Genomic DNA, 15,491 nt, shown 5'->3' with positions numbered 1-15,491 from the left:
TGTCTCAACTAGCTGTCCTGCCAGTTGCCTTAACATTGTATATTTAAGGTTCTTCATTCCTTTCCCTGGCCGATCTCTGATAGATAATTTATTGACTTAAATATAATTAAAGGATGTTATTATTAGATCAGCTGGTATGTCTAACGTATCGCGATACGTTTATGGTATCTTACGTGGTTAGTTACGGTTCCCTAGCCTAGGTACAGCTAAAATACAGTGTTACTAGATACCCTTTATTTAGCCCGTTTTTTTGATTGTTTTTTTTTAAATTTAATAATAATAATAATAATAATAATAATAATGATTAATTGGAGTACTCGTAATCAATTAATATATGAAAGGTCAACGGTGTAAGCCTTGAATTTTAGGGCACTTTTCAGCACCTTTTAGCACCCGCTTTCACAGGTGCCAGCACCGCTGCAGTTCACCTCGGAGCCCCACCACTTGTATAGCTTAGCCGAGCCGCCCGGTTAATCTGCCTAGGCCAGCCTCCGAAATTGAACCGAACTTGTACCGGAATCAGGAAGTTCCCGAAACGAGCTTCATAATCAGATCCTACACTGATCTTCGCATGAGGCTGATTATTTTTGATACCCTTGACGCGTCGATGGTGTATATTACCCGTTTATTTAACGATAAACGCCGTTTCGAATGCTAGGCCGCCTGTCACTTGTCTAGGGGTTTCCCGCATCCCATCACTCGTTCAGGGTTTTAGTACGGCAATACTCGAGTAGGTCCCAACTCCGACGCGACCACGGTGACCTCGTTTTAGATACTTTTGTTGATATAGGCTGTGAAAAACGATAGCTTAGGCACCTCGGACAACGCTGCCTGCCTGTCAGCTCGTCCCATAATAATGGAATCACCGGTTCGTGTTCTTATCATCGTGAAACAGAGAAGCGTTCGTCTATGGCAAGAAGCATGGGAAGAACCGCAAAAGATGATTTCGAAAGTCTTAATGCATCTCAATTATAATAGCTTGGTGTCGACGGATGACAAGTATAACAGCTCCGACTGCCGGTTTATTGCGGTAGAGCGCTGGGACTCTGTTGTTTTTATTGTCTGTGATCTGTTCAATATCAACTATAACCATCTTAATGCGCATCTAGATGGCAAGAACGAACTACCAGTTATTATAGCTCGTGTTTCTCAAGGCGAACATGGATATATTATCAAGACAAGGGAGCCGCAGGAATCCAAATTACTAGGCGATCGGGTCCGGAGTCTTCATGATATGCATGGCTGGACGGAGGGCGTACCTTACAAGATCGATCACGCTAATGGAGTACACCCTATCTATTACAATCCGCGATCACTATTAACAGATTGTATGTAAATCTTTATGGAAATGCGAGCGGTTATTTGAGTCATATATATCCCTTTGTTTCACAACATACAGGTCTCTGGTTCCCCCTAACCCTATTCACTGCTTGTGTCCGGGGTTGGAAGGCTGTGGACCGCACAAAGTGAGAAGGCGTTCTGTACAACCGAGTTGGGATCAGCTATAGGATGCTGCCCAGTTGAACATGCTAATGTTCTCTTCTCCGAAATCGTGACATTGCATCTTGTGCAACGGGTCCAAGTCCAAGTGAACATCAACTTCGGAAGCTGTTAGCACCGTATCTATATCCCGATACGCTAATATACCAACTTTTTAATTCCTGTTGCGGTCTCACTAAAAGGTAGAGAACTTGATTCTAGGAAGCCTAAAGGATGGCTCTCAAAGTATGCGGGGTAAGAAAGATCTAGAAGTGCTTACTTCGTCTTACCCCCTCAGGCAGTAAGACCCACTCTAGTTGTTTAATGGGCCTATTCTTAGTATACGCGCTTGATTTGCGGCAAGACGCCGCTCGTTTACCAGCGTGATTACTGCGGCCTGTATGCTTGAAAGCAACGTATCCTAAGCCAAGAGCAGATACAGCCAGGTAACCACGCCTGCCGATCCCATAGACACCCTGGCCAACATCACCGATGTTGAGAGTCTGCCTGATCGAAGTAATCCGAGATAGCTACTCAGCTCACGCAAAGGCAGGGGAACATATTATTCCAAAACAGCGCGATCGTCTTGCCGTGGCGGCAAGAATATCATGCTCGAAAATTCCTCTACGAGAAGCTCTTCATCTTTCGTAGTGGTTTAATCAAATTGGATCCACTACTTGATGGCTGGCAGGCAGACGGTCTCAGCAGCAACGCCAGCGCCAACGGGTCAATCCTTCACGGCATTATACGCCGTCTCGGGCAGTGCGAACATTTCAATAGCCTTTTTTCGTCGAAAGGTGCTTTCATAGTCCACCATTCTCCGGAAGCCTACGTTATTACAGGGACCCCCGGAAAACTAGCACTTCGACTCATATCCTTCCTGGGGGCGCGTGCCCCGGCGTCTATGGTTCTCTCTGCACATGGCTAATGCGTATGAGTAAAAGCGCATAGACCGTAACGCTATCCTTCTCCATCTATTATATTCCCCAGTAGTTGTGTTGTCGCTCATAAAGTCTGTAGGAGGCTAATTGCTAAAGTTTGCGTATTTGATTTTGGCTGGTATGGATCTATACACTGCTGGAGGAGTCCAGCAAGTGAATTACCTACAAACCCTAGGAGAACGATAAAGGCGGGTATCAATCTGTCTAAAGAAAAAAGGTTGCGGAGACCGCTCCGAGAACTAATCCGTGTTGTGGTCACTACACAATCGACGTGGTAATGGAAGCTGGCAACGTGATCCTGTATGACTTGCGGAAAGGACAAGGGATCATACCGCCGCGCGACTTGAGAAGCCGTCTTCACAGAATCCGATTCCTGGACATCATGGCCCCATAGGCGCAACAAACTCCACATTCTGTCTTTTTGAAACAAACTGGTGCCCCTTTTTATCATTCCAAGGGTAGTCTTTGGTTGAATCAATCATCTCCTACTAAAACATACTGCTCGTTGGTACTTGCAAAACTGCCACACGTAGAACCGATATGGATGGGTCAAGTAGCCCCTGATATGCTACTCAGTCTCTGCAGTAAAGATGAAAATAGTCACTTCCTCCTTCAGCCTCTAGCAAACACGGAGTGTAACTATTCCTAGCCCAAATCCCTAGGTATAGATCAATAAACCGGCCATCCAAGCACACCTAGAACGCAACACACGGCTCGCCGAGCATGTCGGTCTCTGGCCGCCCACTGTTTTCGTGAGTGTCATGACCCGAATGTGTCCGAACAGGATCGTGTTCCAGCGTTCAAATCTTTACCACGCCCGGAGCCCGGGACAGTCAGTCGCGGCCCGAGACATTTCTATGCATGTCGGCTCCGATGCCCCCAGTTGGGGTGCATTGTCGGACTCCTATGCCGGCACATGGGCCTCCTGTTACGGGAGCGGACAGCTGGGTTCACGATTAGACTAGCAATTCGCATGTGCACTATGCACAGGTGCAAATATCCAGAGTAATATCACACAGTTAACAATAAGCAAGTTCAAAGCCGGCCAATGCAGAGCCCAAGTGCGGATTGGCTAGTGCCTTCATCTGGAATTCTGCGTGATATAGGGGTTTCTTGCACCCTACTTGACATCGCTCTAACCTACATGGAGAGAAATCACCAGCCAACAGGTACTTTTCTGACCAAAGTTGACTAGAGGATTAAAAAAAAAAAAAAAAAAACCCAGTCTAACGCGCACTATATCTGCATTTCGTCTATGAGAAGCGACACCGTCAGGCATGTCTGCCGCCCCTGCTCATAATCTATAACAACCGCATGCGCCATGTCAAAAAAAAACCGGCTAATGTGCAAATCTAAAATTCAGCCTCTTACTGCCCTCGTCCTTTGTCGTATTCAGATAGTGAACCCGCTCCTCCCTCGTCATCGATGACCAAATCTTGTCGCGGCGCTGGTTGACCAGCACATAGTACGCCTTGACACCAATAACCACCACAACGTTCCACGCCACAATGCCCAGCAGGACCTTGTTCCCCGTGTAGTAGTAGGGCTTGTCGTCGTCTCTGTAAATCTGCGAGGCAAAGATGCTCGACATCTGCACCGCCATGTTGTACATGGACGAGCCGACGGTCCGGGTGCGCACCGAGCCCGAGTTGCGCGACGTGAGCGCCACCAGGATGGCGTGGCAGTACGGGTGGCCGACGAGCAGCGTCGACAGGACCCATTTCGACCAGTTGCTGTTTGGGAAGACGGGGGGCAGGGCGACCAGGGCGACCAGCAAGGGCAGTGTCCAGAGCTGGGTGACGAGGGCGATGAGCACGCGCTGGTTGATCTTCTCCGAGACCCACGTCCAGAACAGGAGCTGTATGATGAAGATGGTGTACGCGGGGATGGTGAGGAGGTTGGTCTCGAACGTGTTGAAGCCGAGGGCCTTGCAGGTCAGGGTGATGTAGGCCTGCGGAGGATTCGTGGGGATGGCCCAGGACAGGCCGAGGAGGTAGATGGGCCACAGGTGGTAGTCGAGGAGGGCGTCCTTGAACAGGGACCAGCTGAGGCCCTGGCGGTTGTGCATGGTGGCCTTTCCGGGGTCGTCGCGCAGGATCCTCGTCACCATGATGACCTCTTCCCGCTCCGTGAACCAGCCCTCCCTCGGCCGGAGCAGGCCCTTGTACCTGCGGCGGGCCGTCTGCGTCGGCGACGCGGGGAGGTACAGCCACGTCAGCACGCCGATGATGCCGGTGAAGATGCCCTCGATGAGGAACATGTATCTCCAGCCCTCGTGCAGGGCCCCCTTGCCGCGGAGGTGCAGGATGCCGTAGGCGAGAAAGGCGCCCACGATCTGGGTTGACTGATACGACGTCCAGAACCAGCTGAGGCGCCGGGGCAGCTCCGGGTTTGTGAAGAAGTAGCTCAGGTAGAGAATCACGTCGGGGATGAAGCCGCCTTCGATCAGACCCAGCAGGAAGCGGCAGATGTAGAAGCTTGTCCGGCCGCTGAGAGCAGCCTGCGAGGCTGCGACGATGCTCCAAGACACCATCTGGATGGGAATCCAGGTGTCGGGACCGAGTTTCTTGCTGACGAGCTGCGACGGCAGCTCGGCGAACAGGAAGGAGCAGTAGAAAATGGTTTGGCCGTTGTTGTAGTCGTTGGTGTTCATTTTGAGATCGGCTACGTGGGAGCGTCAGTTTTCACGAGGCTGCACGAATGAGATTCAAAAGCCATCCGGGAGCATACTCAGCATGTTGTCGGACAGGGCCTGAGAGATGTTGCCACGGTCGAGCTGCAATGCAAAGAACATGAGGCACGCAGGAAAGGCAATTCTCCAATTGAGCTAGCCTGGGGGTCAGCATCGCCGGAGCAGAGACGACGGACGAGCTTCAAATGTTCTCATGTACCTTTTTAACCAGCTGTTCCTCCTCCTGCTGTGACCATGTGGCCGAAGGGTCGAATCGATGCGTGCCTTCAAAACCCTCGACGGGCTTGTACACCTCCAACGCCTCTGGCGCAACAAAGACGCCCTCGTTTTTATTTGCATCCTCCAACGACGACGACGAGGCCGAGGAAGGAGAGGTTTCGTAGCCAGCGTCGATGGACACATGGCTAATGTCCTTGCCGCCCAGCTGCCACCACTTTTGCCGTCGATGGCGAACCGTACTCACAACCGCACCGCCCTTGGAGGCCGGGAACGCCTCCGTGTTGTCTCCCTTGGACATTTTTTGTTTTATTTATCTTAATAAAAAAAGGAAAAAAATAAAATCGCCGGGCAGAGGGTAGCATGTGCTCATGTCGAGCGTATTCAAAAAGGGCAGCATCGGTATAAATATGTAAAACCACATGCAGTGTTACTCCCGCACCACCTCCGATCCCTGTCCAAGATAAGAAGCCACAAGCAACCCCCCGGCTTGGGCCTCTAGCAAAGGATGAGTGCTACAGAATCTACAGCGAGATTGGTCTGCATCCTCTCATCCCCTTACGCGTATGAGACATTGTGGGGGATTGACGTGATGGCAAGGCTCACCAAGCTAGAGCCGGTGGCAGGACGTTCGTGATGGTTGCCGTCGATTGCGTGACCAACGCGGCCGCAACGCACCCCCGCCTCATAATCCTCCAACTCTGCCCGAGATTCGCCCATGAGATGGCCAGTGGATCGTCAAGCGCGATTCGCTGCATGATGGAAACTGCTTTCAGGAGCGGCCCTTCAACGCTCAAAATGCCGTTGGCACACCCGATGTTTGTTGCCCTACACAATGAACCCTGTAGGCTTTAAAACGTTTTGCCTCGCCTTGATTGGCCGGAAATGATGTCAGATCTCGATAGCTTCGTGGGCAAAGGACGCCGTTGAACGAGCGTGCGATTTCGGCCGCAGCCATTGGCCCATGGTGACACTAGCACATCTCTGCACATGTTTTGGTTGTGCGGGATGCGGCGTCAATATTCAACACTCCAGACCACTTTTCTTGCGCGGCGGCCCGCACTGGTGATGGCTGTGGTTCGGATGGGGAATCTGTAGGTTTTCGATATTGGCTTCACGTATCCGACGGCTTTGGGCTAGCAGACACGATGAGAATTATACGACATCCGAGCTCGGGATGATATGATGAGAAGAAACCGGCATCTTCTTTGCACACCTGGCCATTTGTCATATTCATGAAAAGCATCTAGCCATGACTCTGCGACTCCAAGGAGTGAAACTTGGTTCGATGAAGGGGGAGAGCAATGCACCCGAAAGCACGCCATCTAGATGGGTTACCTGGATACAAGTGTATCCTCCACTTTGGAGATTTTCTTTTCCACCAGTTGACGTTGTACTGCCAAATAAAGGTTGCCCCGTCACAGTCGGCATCCCGCACTGAACTGCGGTGAGGCAACACCTTTGTCGACTTCCCCTCATGAGTACGCAGATTGTGTTACTATGTGCCTCTGACCATGAAAAAGAAATAGATGCGTATAATCGAGTACGTGGTGTGTTGCGAATCTCGGGCCTGGGTACGGCCAACACATGATGTTGCCTAATGTAATGCTTGCACTATCTTTTACATCGGAAACCCCCCCCCCCCCAAAAAAGTAAATTAGGCTAAAGCTTAAATTTTTTTTGAAACTTAATAATACAGATAATCGAGAGAAGTGATCCGCCCCTGAACACCTGTGGGCTAGCAACTTGGCAGGCTAGTGACACACCCGCCAGAGCAACCACCACCAAGACACGGTCCTCATTGCCTCCTCAATGCAAAATGTGTACGGACGGGACAATTATTGACGCATTTTTGCCATAGATACTCAATGTGTGGCTATAAACGTGTACGAAATATGCACCATGTGTCAGGGTGGTCATCGGGGTTGACTGCTGAGTCAGGGAGCAAAAAGATCCAGCAATAGCGGCCCATGGCTGAATATCCCCAATGTCCAGCTTATAAGTGTGTACGTGTTGGCTTTCGCTCTCTCTATGGCCTCTGTCGCTCCTTGAGGAGACCAACGGGACCTACACCCGTCAAAACGCCAGTCAAGACCATCACCGGGGATGTACCGTCGCAGGGAAACATTACTCATAATTGCCCGGCACGGACTCAACCATGGCATCACTCTTTGCGCCGCTTTTTTTCCATGTAAGCAAGTGCCCATTCCACTATCCGGTCAGCAGTCAGCACAATCTACAAATCAAAGAGAAAAAAGCAGGCAATTCATACTCACGCCGGGCATCAGATTTATTTCTACACGACAACCGCAGTAAATTGTCGACCCTTCCGTCTCTATCTGCATCTGGATCATCATCGCAGCAGTAGCAAAACTCAAACGTGCTCGGCATAGGTGACGAGTGCGGTGTCGCCAGCTTGCCTAGGTCAGGTGCGTCTGGCACTTCTGGGTGGCTTTCCGGGCTCTCATCGTCGAATAACAAGCTCTTGTCGCCAAACAAGTCGGATTCACAATCAATCCACGCACCGGTATGGCCAAAGTCGCTTCCAGTGCTCGTCATTGGCTGTAAGCCAGAAGGAATGCCGCTGCGGCACAGCTCTGGACATGTCGAACGCCATCTGCCGCGTGTAAATGTCGAGGCGACGTTCATGTGGACTTCTGTAGAGCATACCGTGCTCATATTGCTCCAATCATACTCCGATCCGGACATGTAAGCGACGTCGTCTTCGTCCCAGGCACGTGACGAGCCTGTACGTGTTGAACCATGCTCAACAGTCGGCTGGCTGCCGCCTCTGGGGTTATCCGAGCGTGTAAGAGACCGTCTCAAATCTACATCTTGATTTCTGAAATGTCGTTTTGGTGCTCTCTCGGAGCACTTTTCGTCGTTTCCGGTCGAGAGCTGCCTCCTGGTACGCTTCAATGGTGGCCTTGCGCTACCCTTTTCACACATATCCTGACACTGGGCCATGGATACAGGACCGGTGTTGTAAGTGACGGTATCGGTTTTTCAACGTCTAACCTGGTTAATTTGGACTCGTGTGCAAGCCGATAGGCAGCCGGAGGTGTAATGAATAACCTGCTGAGTCGGGAATACGAGTGACAGCGCGGTATAAGTGGGTGAGTAAGGGCTATGTGGCTTCAGCTAGTCACCGATGGTCCCTATGGTTGATATCAAATCATGTCAACCTCCTTCCAACTTGGTTAAAGGGATTCTTTGAAAAGAGAAAAAAAGGGTATGAAGGAGGAGAAAAGAAAAAAAGGAGGGTGAGAGGGGGGAAAGCCGGTCTTTATGGCCCTGCACGCCAGCCGACGCCCCTCGAATCGGACCAATCATGTCCTGCCCTGTCCAACATCACCTCGTCCTAGACTCCTTCCACGTCATGGTTTTACGCACATGTATTATGCTTTTCATCGTTAAATTGAAATGTCGTGAATCTTTCGCCATCTTGTATCAGCTTTGACCGTGAATCATTAAAAAAAGGCTTCTGGAAGCCGTTTCGACCTCGGTGGCCTATGTGTACGACACCCTCTGGTCGACAAGCACGACGTCTGGACATTACACAGCAATGGAACGATTTATGGTGTACAAAACCTGCTGTAGAGGTTATATGAAGGCCTGCCGTGCTCTTGAGGATTGATGCATCACTAATTTGCCGTCTTTGACACAGCTGCTGGTGCCCGAACCCTTTTCTGCGTGTCATAATCGTCACGGCCAGGCGGACTCGTATCTAGAGCAATGCAACGATTGCCCCAGACTTCGTTTTATCATTATAAATGGTCTTGAACGTCTTTTGAGAACTGTGGTAGAGCTGGAAGGGCTTGTTCTGTGCAGAGGACGGAAATGATTAGTGAGGCAAGGCTGTCTGATAGATGCCTGCGGGGCATAATCACTTATTCTTGCTTCCCTTGATAACACAGTCCAAATGTCAGACATTCATCTCTTGGCCTTCCCCAGCCAGGTTTATTTTCCCGCAATAGAGACTTGGCCGTGAGTAGGGGTTGGTGGCAAACGGCTTGCTAGCAGTCCATTGCGGACAGCAGAGCATCTACAGTGATACACCAGCAGACGGCACCAACGTGACAAAGGCCCAGTGTTTCTTGGTCAGGCCGATATGCGTTCCACAGTTGTCACTGGTGTCCTCGTCGGTACATGTCACTGTCCACTGCAGGCAACCAGATACTTGCAAGTCAAGTCTGATGAAGCGCTGGTTCTGTCCGAGGGCGTGTAAGTGCAGAAAATTGCCCGATTGGGCAGTCAGCTGCGGCCGGCCAATGTGATGTGATTAGTCACGTTTGATGTGGCTGGCTGGCAGGTGCGCCGCCGCGTTGGTGCCCGTTCGGCTCGGGAAACTTGGTGTATCGCAAGCCAAGCCACTTGACCATGAAGAGTCTGGTCTTTCCAATGTCGTGGAGTGACGGATTTATGCGTGGCTGTCTGTCATATTATATTGTAGTCGTGCTGTTTGCCTGCAACCCACATTTACGCCGTTGAGTGCTACGAGGCCTCGATTAATACAGGCAAAATTTTCCCGTGGCCAGGGGATCCTAGTTTATTTGAGGCGTGCAATGTGCGAGCTGATATTCTCTCTCACACGGCTCCGTCATTGGTACCAGATACGACGACGTCTGGTTGGTCACGTAGCTCCAAGTCAACGCAGAGCCCCACTTATTGCAAGCACGCGGCAACGGGAGCTTGGCGCCGGCTTGAGGTCTCACCTGTGACCTTGCTTTCAGGTGCGTCGTGGTGGTCACTGGCGATCCCTTCAAAACGGGAGCACACGCATCGCACCAAGGCGTCCCGGTGCATTGCGTCGCGCTCATATCCGGCAGTGCGTTTTCGGTAAATCCTCCGCCCTGTCACCCAGCGTTTGGGCTTCGGGCATACAGCATGGCACCGAGAAAACGAGCTGCCTCGGGCATCGAGAGCAACGGCGAACCAGTTCCCAAGAGACGCTCAGCTCGTCAAGCAACAGCCTCTGTCTCCAATACGTCTTCTCGCCCAGTCTCTACCTCAGATATCAAGGCGCCCCGGAATACTGGGACAAAGCCGAGCTCCAAGCAAGCCAAGACGGACACCAAGGCCGCGGCCAAAAAGCCTACCAAGCAGTCAACAGGCGGCACAGAGACCAACAAGGCCGCCTCGCCAATCGCAAGCAAGAAGGATGCCGGCGCCAAGAGGAATGAAAGAGCCGCGTCGGAAGACGTCGACGTAGACTCTATACCCAGAACTAATCCCGAGGCGCCCCGACATGAAGGCGAGTGGTACTGGTTGATGAAGGCGGAGCCTGAGACGCGCTATGAGAACGGCATCGACGTGAGGTTTTCCATCGACGACTTGAGGGGCAAGACGAAACCCGAGGGCTGGGATGGTAAGCTTACCATTGTCCTCTCAGCAAAACCATGCGTGCTAACTCCCATCAGGAATCAGAGCATATGCCGGTACGTCTCGCTCGCTTCATCCGCAAACACATGAACCATGGCCTAACTATCGCAGCCCGCAATTACATGCGGAACATGAATGCCGGCGACAAAGCCTTCTTCTACCACTCCAACTGCAAAGAACCCGGCATAGTAGGCATAATGGAGGTGGTCAAAGAATTCTCTGAAGACGGTTGGCCTCTCCTTGACTGTTGCCCAGAGTTTTTACTGATCAAGAGCGTAGTAAGCGCCCGTCGGCCGGGCACGCCCTACTACGACCCCCAATCGACAAAGGACAAGCCGCGCTGGAGTCTTGTCCACGTCGAGTTTCGCAAAAAATTCGCTGTGCCGATTACCCTCAAGGAGCTGCGGGAGATGGGAAAGCCAGGAGGCCCGCTGGAGAATATGCAGATGCTGAAGCAGAGCCGGCTGAGTGTGAGCCGGGTCAGCAGTGAGGAGTGGGCGGCCTTGTGTAGGGTTGCGGACGAAAAAGCGAAGAGGGCGGGCTTGGAGCATGAGACGGGCAAGTTGAACAAGTGAAAGTGATGAGGTCAACTGCTCAAGTGGACGTGTACATGTACGGTTGACGGTCTGGATAATTGTATTAGGAGCCAAATAGGAACGACGGCCGTATTCCCACGCTTCAGTCGGCTTTGAGGCATTGGCGCTACATGCAATCCACCAAGTCTCCGGGCCATGTATGTCTAAACTGCACAACAAGAGACGGCGACCGAGAAGCGACTCGTTGTTACTCCCACATGGCCATCTGGCCGTGCTCATTTCTCACGATACTTGGACGCAACGACCTTGCACCATTACAAATGATCTCTTGGCCCGGGCCCGGCCAGATATTTATCTATCTGCCCAGCACTGTTTGCCAATTTCGTTTGGTCCCTGCCACGTGCCTCCATCTCAGTAGCAACGACCGTTTCAGCTCCACCACACACGGTCATCCGAGTGGCGCTGTCGAGTCGAGATTCATTTTCGTGCGGATAGAAAACCCGACGGCATAATATCTAGCATCTCGGGAGCAGTCGCCGAACTCTGCCAGGCCTTCGATTAACCCTAACCCTAAACTACGTGGAGCACCGCTCGATTCTACGCCCCTTCCGACGACGGCACATGTCCCCATCATCGACCATCTTAGTTCCCGTATCCATAGGCCGGCAGTTACGTACTCCAAAATCATTCTCGGACCGTGGATCTCGCGCCCAACCATGACAACAGCCGATATCGGTCACGGAAAGAATATAAAGAAATGGCCATGAATGCGTTTAGACTTCCACCAGACATCGCTCCTCCCTGGCATATTCTCCGAGATGACTTCGGCGGAGGCGACAGGCAATGCCACCGATGGGCGTCGCCCGCCGTCGCCAATCCCTCTGAGCGAGGGCGGTGCCCAAGGCTCATCAACGCCTCACAGTGAATCGGACGACGATGCCATGGCCAATGTTGCGACTGCAGAGCCTGTCCCTCCTAATGGGGGGTATGCGTGGGTTTGCACATTTGCCGTGTTTCTCATCAACGCTCATACCTGGGGTATAAACGCCGTTAGTTGCCTTGCGTCTGGCTGAAAGCCAACACATGCTCACCAAACAAAAACAGTCGTGGGCCGTCATCATGGCTCAGTACTCGACCAACGAGGAGGCCATTCAGGCCTCGCATCTCGAATTCGGGCTCGTGGGCGGCCTCTCCATCTCCCAGGCCCTCCTCATCTCGCCCATTGTCACCGTCGTCCGGAAACGCATCGGCGCCCGATGGACCATTCTCATCGGCACCATGCTGATATTCCTGTCCCTCCTTACGTCCTCCTTCGCCTCCAGCATCTGGCACCTGGTTCTCGCCCAAGGCTTCTGTTTCGGCTGGGGCATGGGCTTCGCCTACATCACCGCCTCTGCGCTTCTGCCTCCCTGGTTTTCCTCCCGCCGAAGCCTGGCCGTTGGCTTCGCGACGGCAGGCTCCGGTATTGGTGGTCTACTGTACAGCATCGTGACCGACCGCATCATCCACGCCTGGGGTCTGGCCTGGGCGTACCGTGTGCTTGCCGTTGCTGCGCTGTCCGCCAACCTCCTGGCTGCGTTCCTGCTGCGGGACCTCAACACCAGGCCGCGTGCTGCGGTGACGGGCGAGATCCGCTCAAGCAGCTTCAACCCGCGCGACTTTGGGCGAGTCGAGGTCCTCCTCATTGTTGTCTGGGGGTTCGCCACGGAGCTGGGGTACATCATCCTCCTGTACTCGCTGCCCATCTACGCCGCATCCATCGGTCTCACGCCGGCCCAGGGCTCGGTAGCAAACGCCCTGCTCAATCTCGGCCTCGCCATCGGCCGGCCGCCTCTGGGCTACCTCAGCGATGTCTTTGGCCGCATCAGCGTGGCCGGGGCGACGACCATGCTCTGCGCCATCTTTTGCTTCGCCCTGTGGATCCCGGCGCAGTCGTTTGCGCCTCTTTTGCTCTTTGCTCTTGTTTCCGGTACGCTCTGCGGCACCTTTTGGTGCACAATCACGCCCGTCCTGGCCGAGGTTGTGGGCATTGCAAAGTTTGCCAACACTTTTGGCGTTATCTGCATCGGGCTAGTTCTGCCCACGACGTTTGCGGAACCCATCGCCATAAAACTTGTGGAAGGGGATCCCAACAGCAATAGGGCCTTTATCCACGCGCAGCTGTTTGCGGGATTCATGTTTCTTATCGGGTCGGTGTGTTTGTGGCTATTGAGGTGTTGGAAGATCTTTACCGATGTCGAGATGCGAGGCGAGTCGATGACTACCCTTGAGAGACAGCATCGATACTGGGTTTCCTGGATCACGCCTCAAATGATATTTAGCACGCAGCGGGTGTAGGTGTGAAGAAACCTAGGCATCTGTTGTCTGCCATGCTGTGGCGGGTATTAGATGCTGGGAAAATCATGATGCAAAAGTCTGGAACGCACTGTAATTTCGTGCCGTTTGCGCTTTGGTGTGAATTTCTGTTTGGCCAACGTGTTTTAGTGATTGGTTGGCACAAGACTGGCAACGATTTTGTTTACGCGATTACATGGAACGAGTAGGAAATTGCCTGTAGAAGAGTTTGCATGCTAGCTCCCCTTAATGGATATCTTTACACGTGGAAGAGATACGATTTTATCCCCATTCAATTTCACTAATATATCTTTGATTAAATGAAATTATTCTTAAATTATATAAAAAAAAGAAAAGAAAAAGGGGGCTAGATGGAGGGCATCTAGTAGCACTGTAATTTGGCCATATATCTTTTATATCAGCTCATTCGGCTTCAGCAACCACCTCTTTGGCAATAGCATCTCGTCCACTGGCACCAGGTCCCGTTGGACATTTCATCTGAAATTCGTCCATGCTCAGCTCAAGACAAATGATGCAGCCGAATCTAACTACTGTTTTCCAAGTATTGAATTTACAGTTTCAGCGCCAGGCTAGTGTTCGTTCATCTTAGATTTTATACCACGGTCACTTTGGGTGAGATGAACTTGACATCTGTGTCCCTGTCATTTTCGTCATCTAAACAGTCAGCCCGCAAGGCACATCGTACGGAAAAGAAAGAGCCGTCTCGGAAGATGCGCGGAAGAATAACCCACGAACGTACGTTCCGAAACCTTCGATTTCAAACTATATCCCAGGTTCCGAGAGGACGATACCAAGGAGCCGACAGTGCTGAAAATAATCAGCCGATGTGCAGGTATTGATCTGACAGACCATGTCCCGCTCCGTTGTCTCAGCTCACCCTTCGTGTTTGCCGTTATAACGAGTCCATCTATTGGGAGCTGTATGCATGAGCGCTGTATAACCTGCCAACCTCGAGTCCATACAACTCCGCACTTCGAACTTGGCGCTACGATATCAGCTCAACACGAGGACTGGGGCAGCCGCGATCCGATTACGGAAGCTGTTAGGTCAAACCTCATATCACGCCTTACGCAGAATGGGCCCTTGGGACACCTACTGCGCCATATGCGGAGTCGTCGCTCAAGACCATATCTCCGAGAACCATATCAGCTCTAATGACTCAATTACGCTGTCTATTGGGCGTAAAAAAGCGACAGCAATCAAGGAAACTCGCAAGAAGTGCAACGAGTCCCGTTTTCATGTCTACTTTGGTAGCGGGGACGGGTACGACCTCGACGAGGCAAAAGAGGGTTGGGACTGGGAGAAAGAGCAAGGACGATATGATCGTGACCATGTAGGCGACCTCGGATGGCTAGACGATGTTCAGTGCTTGGCATTTGACTCCAATGGTGGAAGGTAATCGAGTCGAGCACGGTTTTGCCCGGAACAATCCTGGCATCGTTTGCAACATGGCGTTTGTTACTGTTGAGCTAACAAATGTGGAGGCCTACTACAGATAGAGACTTATCATGATATATTTTGCTGTTGTCTTTTCCGTATAACAATCACTTGCGTCGCTTCCATCCAGGAACATATAAGTTCTTGCACACCTAACATGCTACAAGAGTTTTCTGTTTTTTTTTTTTAAAAAAAAAACAAAAGAAGAAGAATTCTCAACACTATCCGAGTCTGTAGGGACTTGTGGTTTTCGTTGATGGCTAGGTGAACCAAACACGGGGTATTAGGAGAAACGGCTTCGTTAGGACTTCTCCTATCGTTCAAGGCTGGCAGTAAACTCTATCAACGGAGATGTAGCACTGATGGTCTCGTTTGCAGCCTCAACTGTGATACCTGCTCCCGAAAGCTCGATTAAGAATGATATTACGAGAGGCTATATCTCGCCATCGCGGG

At 51.6% G+C, this 15,491-nt stretch overlaps 4 protein-coding genes across 5 annotated transcripts; 2 read left to right on the top strand and 2 right to left on the bottom strand.

The window, feature by feature from the left end:
* Positions 1-3,759: 3,759 nt before the first annotated feature.
* On the bottom strand, positions 3,760-5,629 carry J3458_016619 (uncharacterized protein; the record flags this gene model as incomplete). Its single annotated transcript, XM_066120993.1, has 3 exons — positions 3,760-5,084; positions 5,151-5,247; positions 5,312-5,629. The coding sequence occupies 3 exons, from the start codon at positions 5,627-5,629 to the stop codon at positions 3,760-3,762; spliced, it is 1,740 nt and encodes a 579-aa protein (XP_065974010.1).
* A 1,863-nt stretch (positions 5,630-7,492) lies between these two features.
* Positions 7,493-8,295, bottom strand: J3458_016618 (uncharacterized protein; the record flags this gene model as incomplete). The annotated part of the gene is made up of 2 exons (XM_066120992.1): positions 7,493-7,539; positions 7,605-8,295. 2 exons carry the CDS (start codon positions 8,293-8,295, stop codon positions 7,493-7,495), a joined length of 738 nt encoding a protein of 245 aa, XP_065974009.1.
* A 1,788-nt stretch (positions 8,296-10,083) lies between these two features.
* On the top strand, positions 10,084-11,543 carry J3458_016617 (uncharacterized protein). 2 transcript variants are annotated; one of them, XM_066120991.1, is made up of 3 exons: positions 10,084-10,696; positions 10,749-10,938; positions 10,990-11,543. In XM_066120991.1, exons 1-2 carry the CDS (start codon positions 10,216-10,218, stop codon positions 10,931-10,933), a joined length of 666 nt encoding a protein of 221 aa, XP_065974008.1. In that variant the 5' UTR covers positions 10,084-10,215; the 3' UTR covers positions 10,934-10,938; positions 10,990-11,543. The 2 variants fall into 2 exon arrangements, with proteins under 2 accessions (XP_065974008.1, XP_007809128.2); XM_007810937.2 differs by having other exon boundaries at positions 10,749-10,766; positions 10,822-11,497.
* Positions 11,544-12,064: 521 nt separating this feature from the next.
* Positions 12,065-13,583, top strand: J3458_016616 (uncharacterized protein; the record flags this gene model as incomplete). Its single annotated transcript, XM_007810938.2, has 2 exons — positions 12,065-12,295; positions 12,351-13,583. 2 exons carry the CDS (start codon positions 12,065-12,067, stop codon positions 13,581-13,583), a joined length of 1,464 nt encoding a protein of 487 aa, XP_007809129.2.
* Positions 13,584-15,491: the final 1,908 nt, after the last annotated feature.

Source organism: Metarhizium acridum, assembly GCF_019434415.1.
Source record: "Metarhizium acridum strain ARSEF 324 chromosome Unknown scaffold_395, whole genome shotgun sequence".
NCBI lineage: Eukaryota > Fungi > Ascomycota > Sordariomycetes > Hypocreales > Clavicipitaceae > Metarhizium > Metarhizium acridum.
The sequence above is the reverse complement of the archived record's forward strand: the minus strand, read 5'-3'. Positions and strand labels throughout refer to the sequence as shown.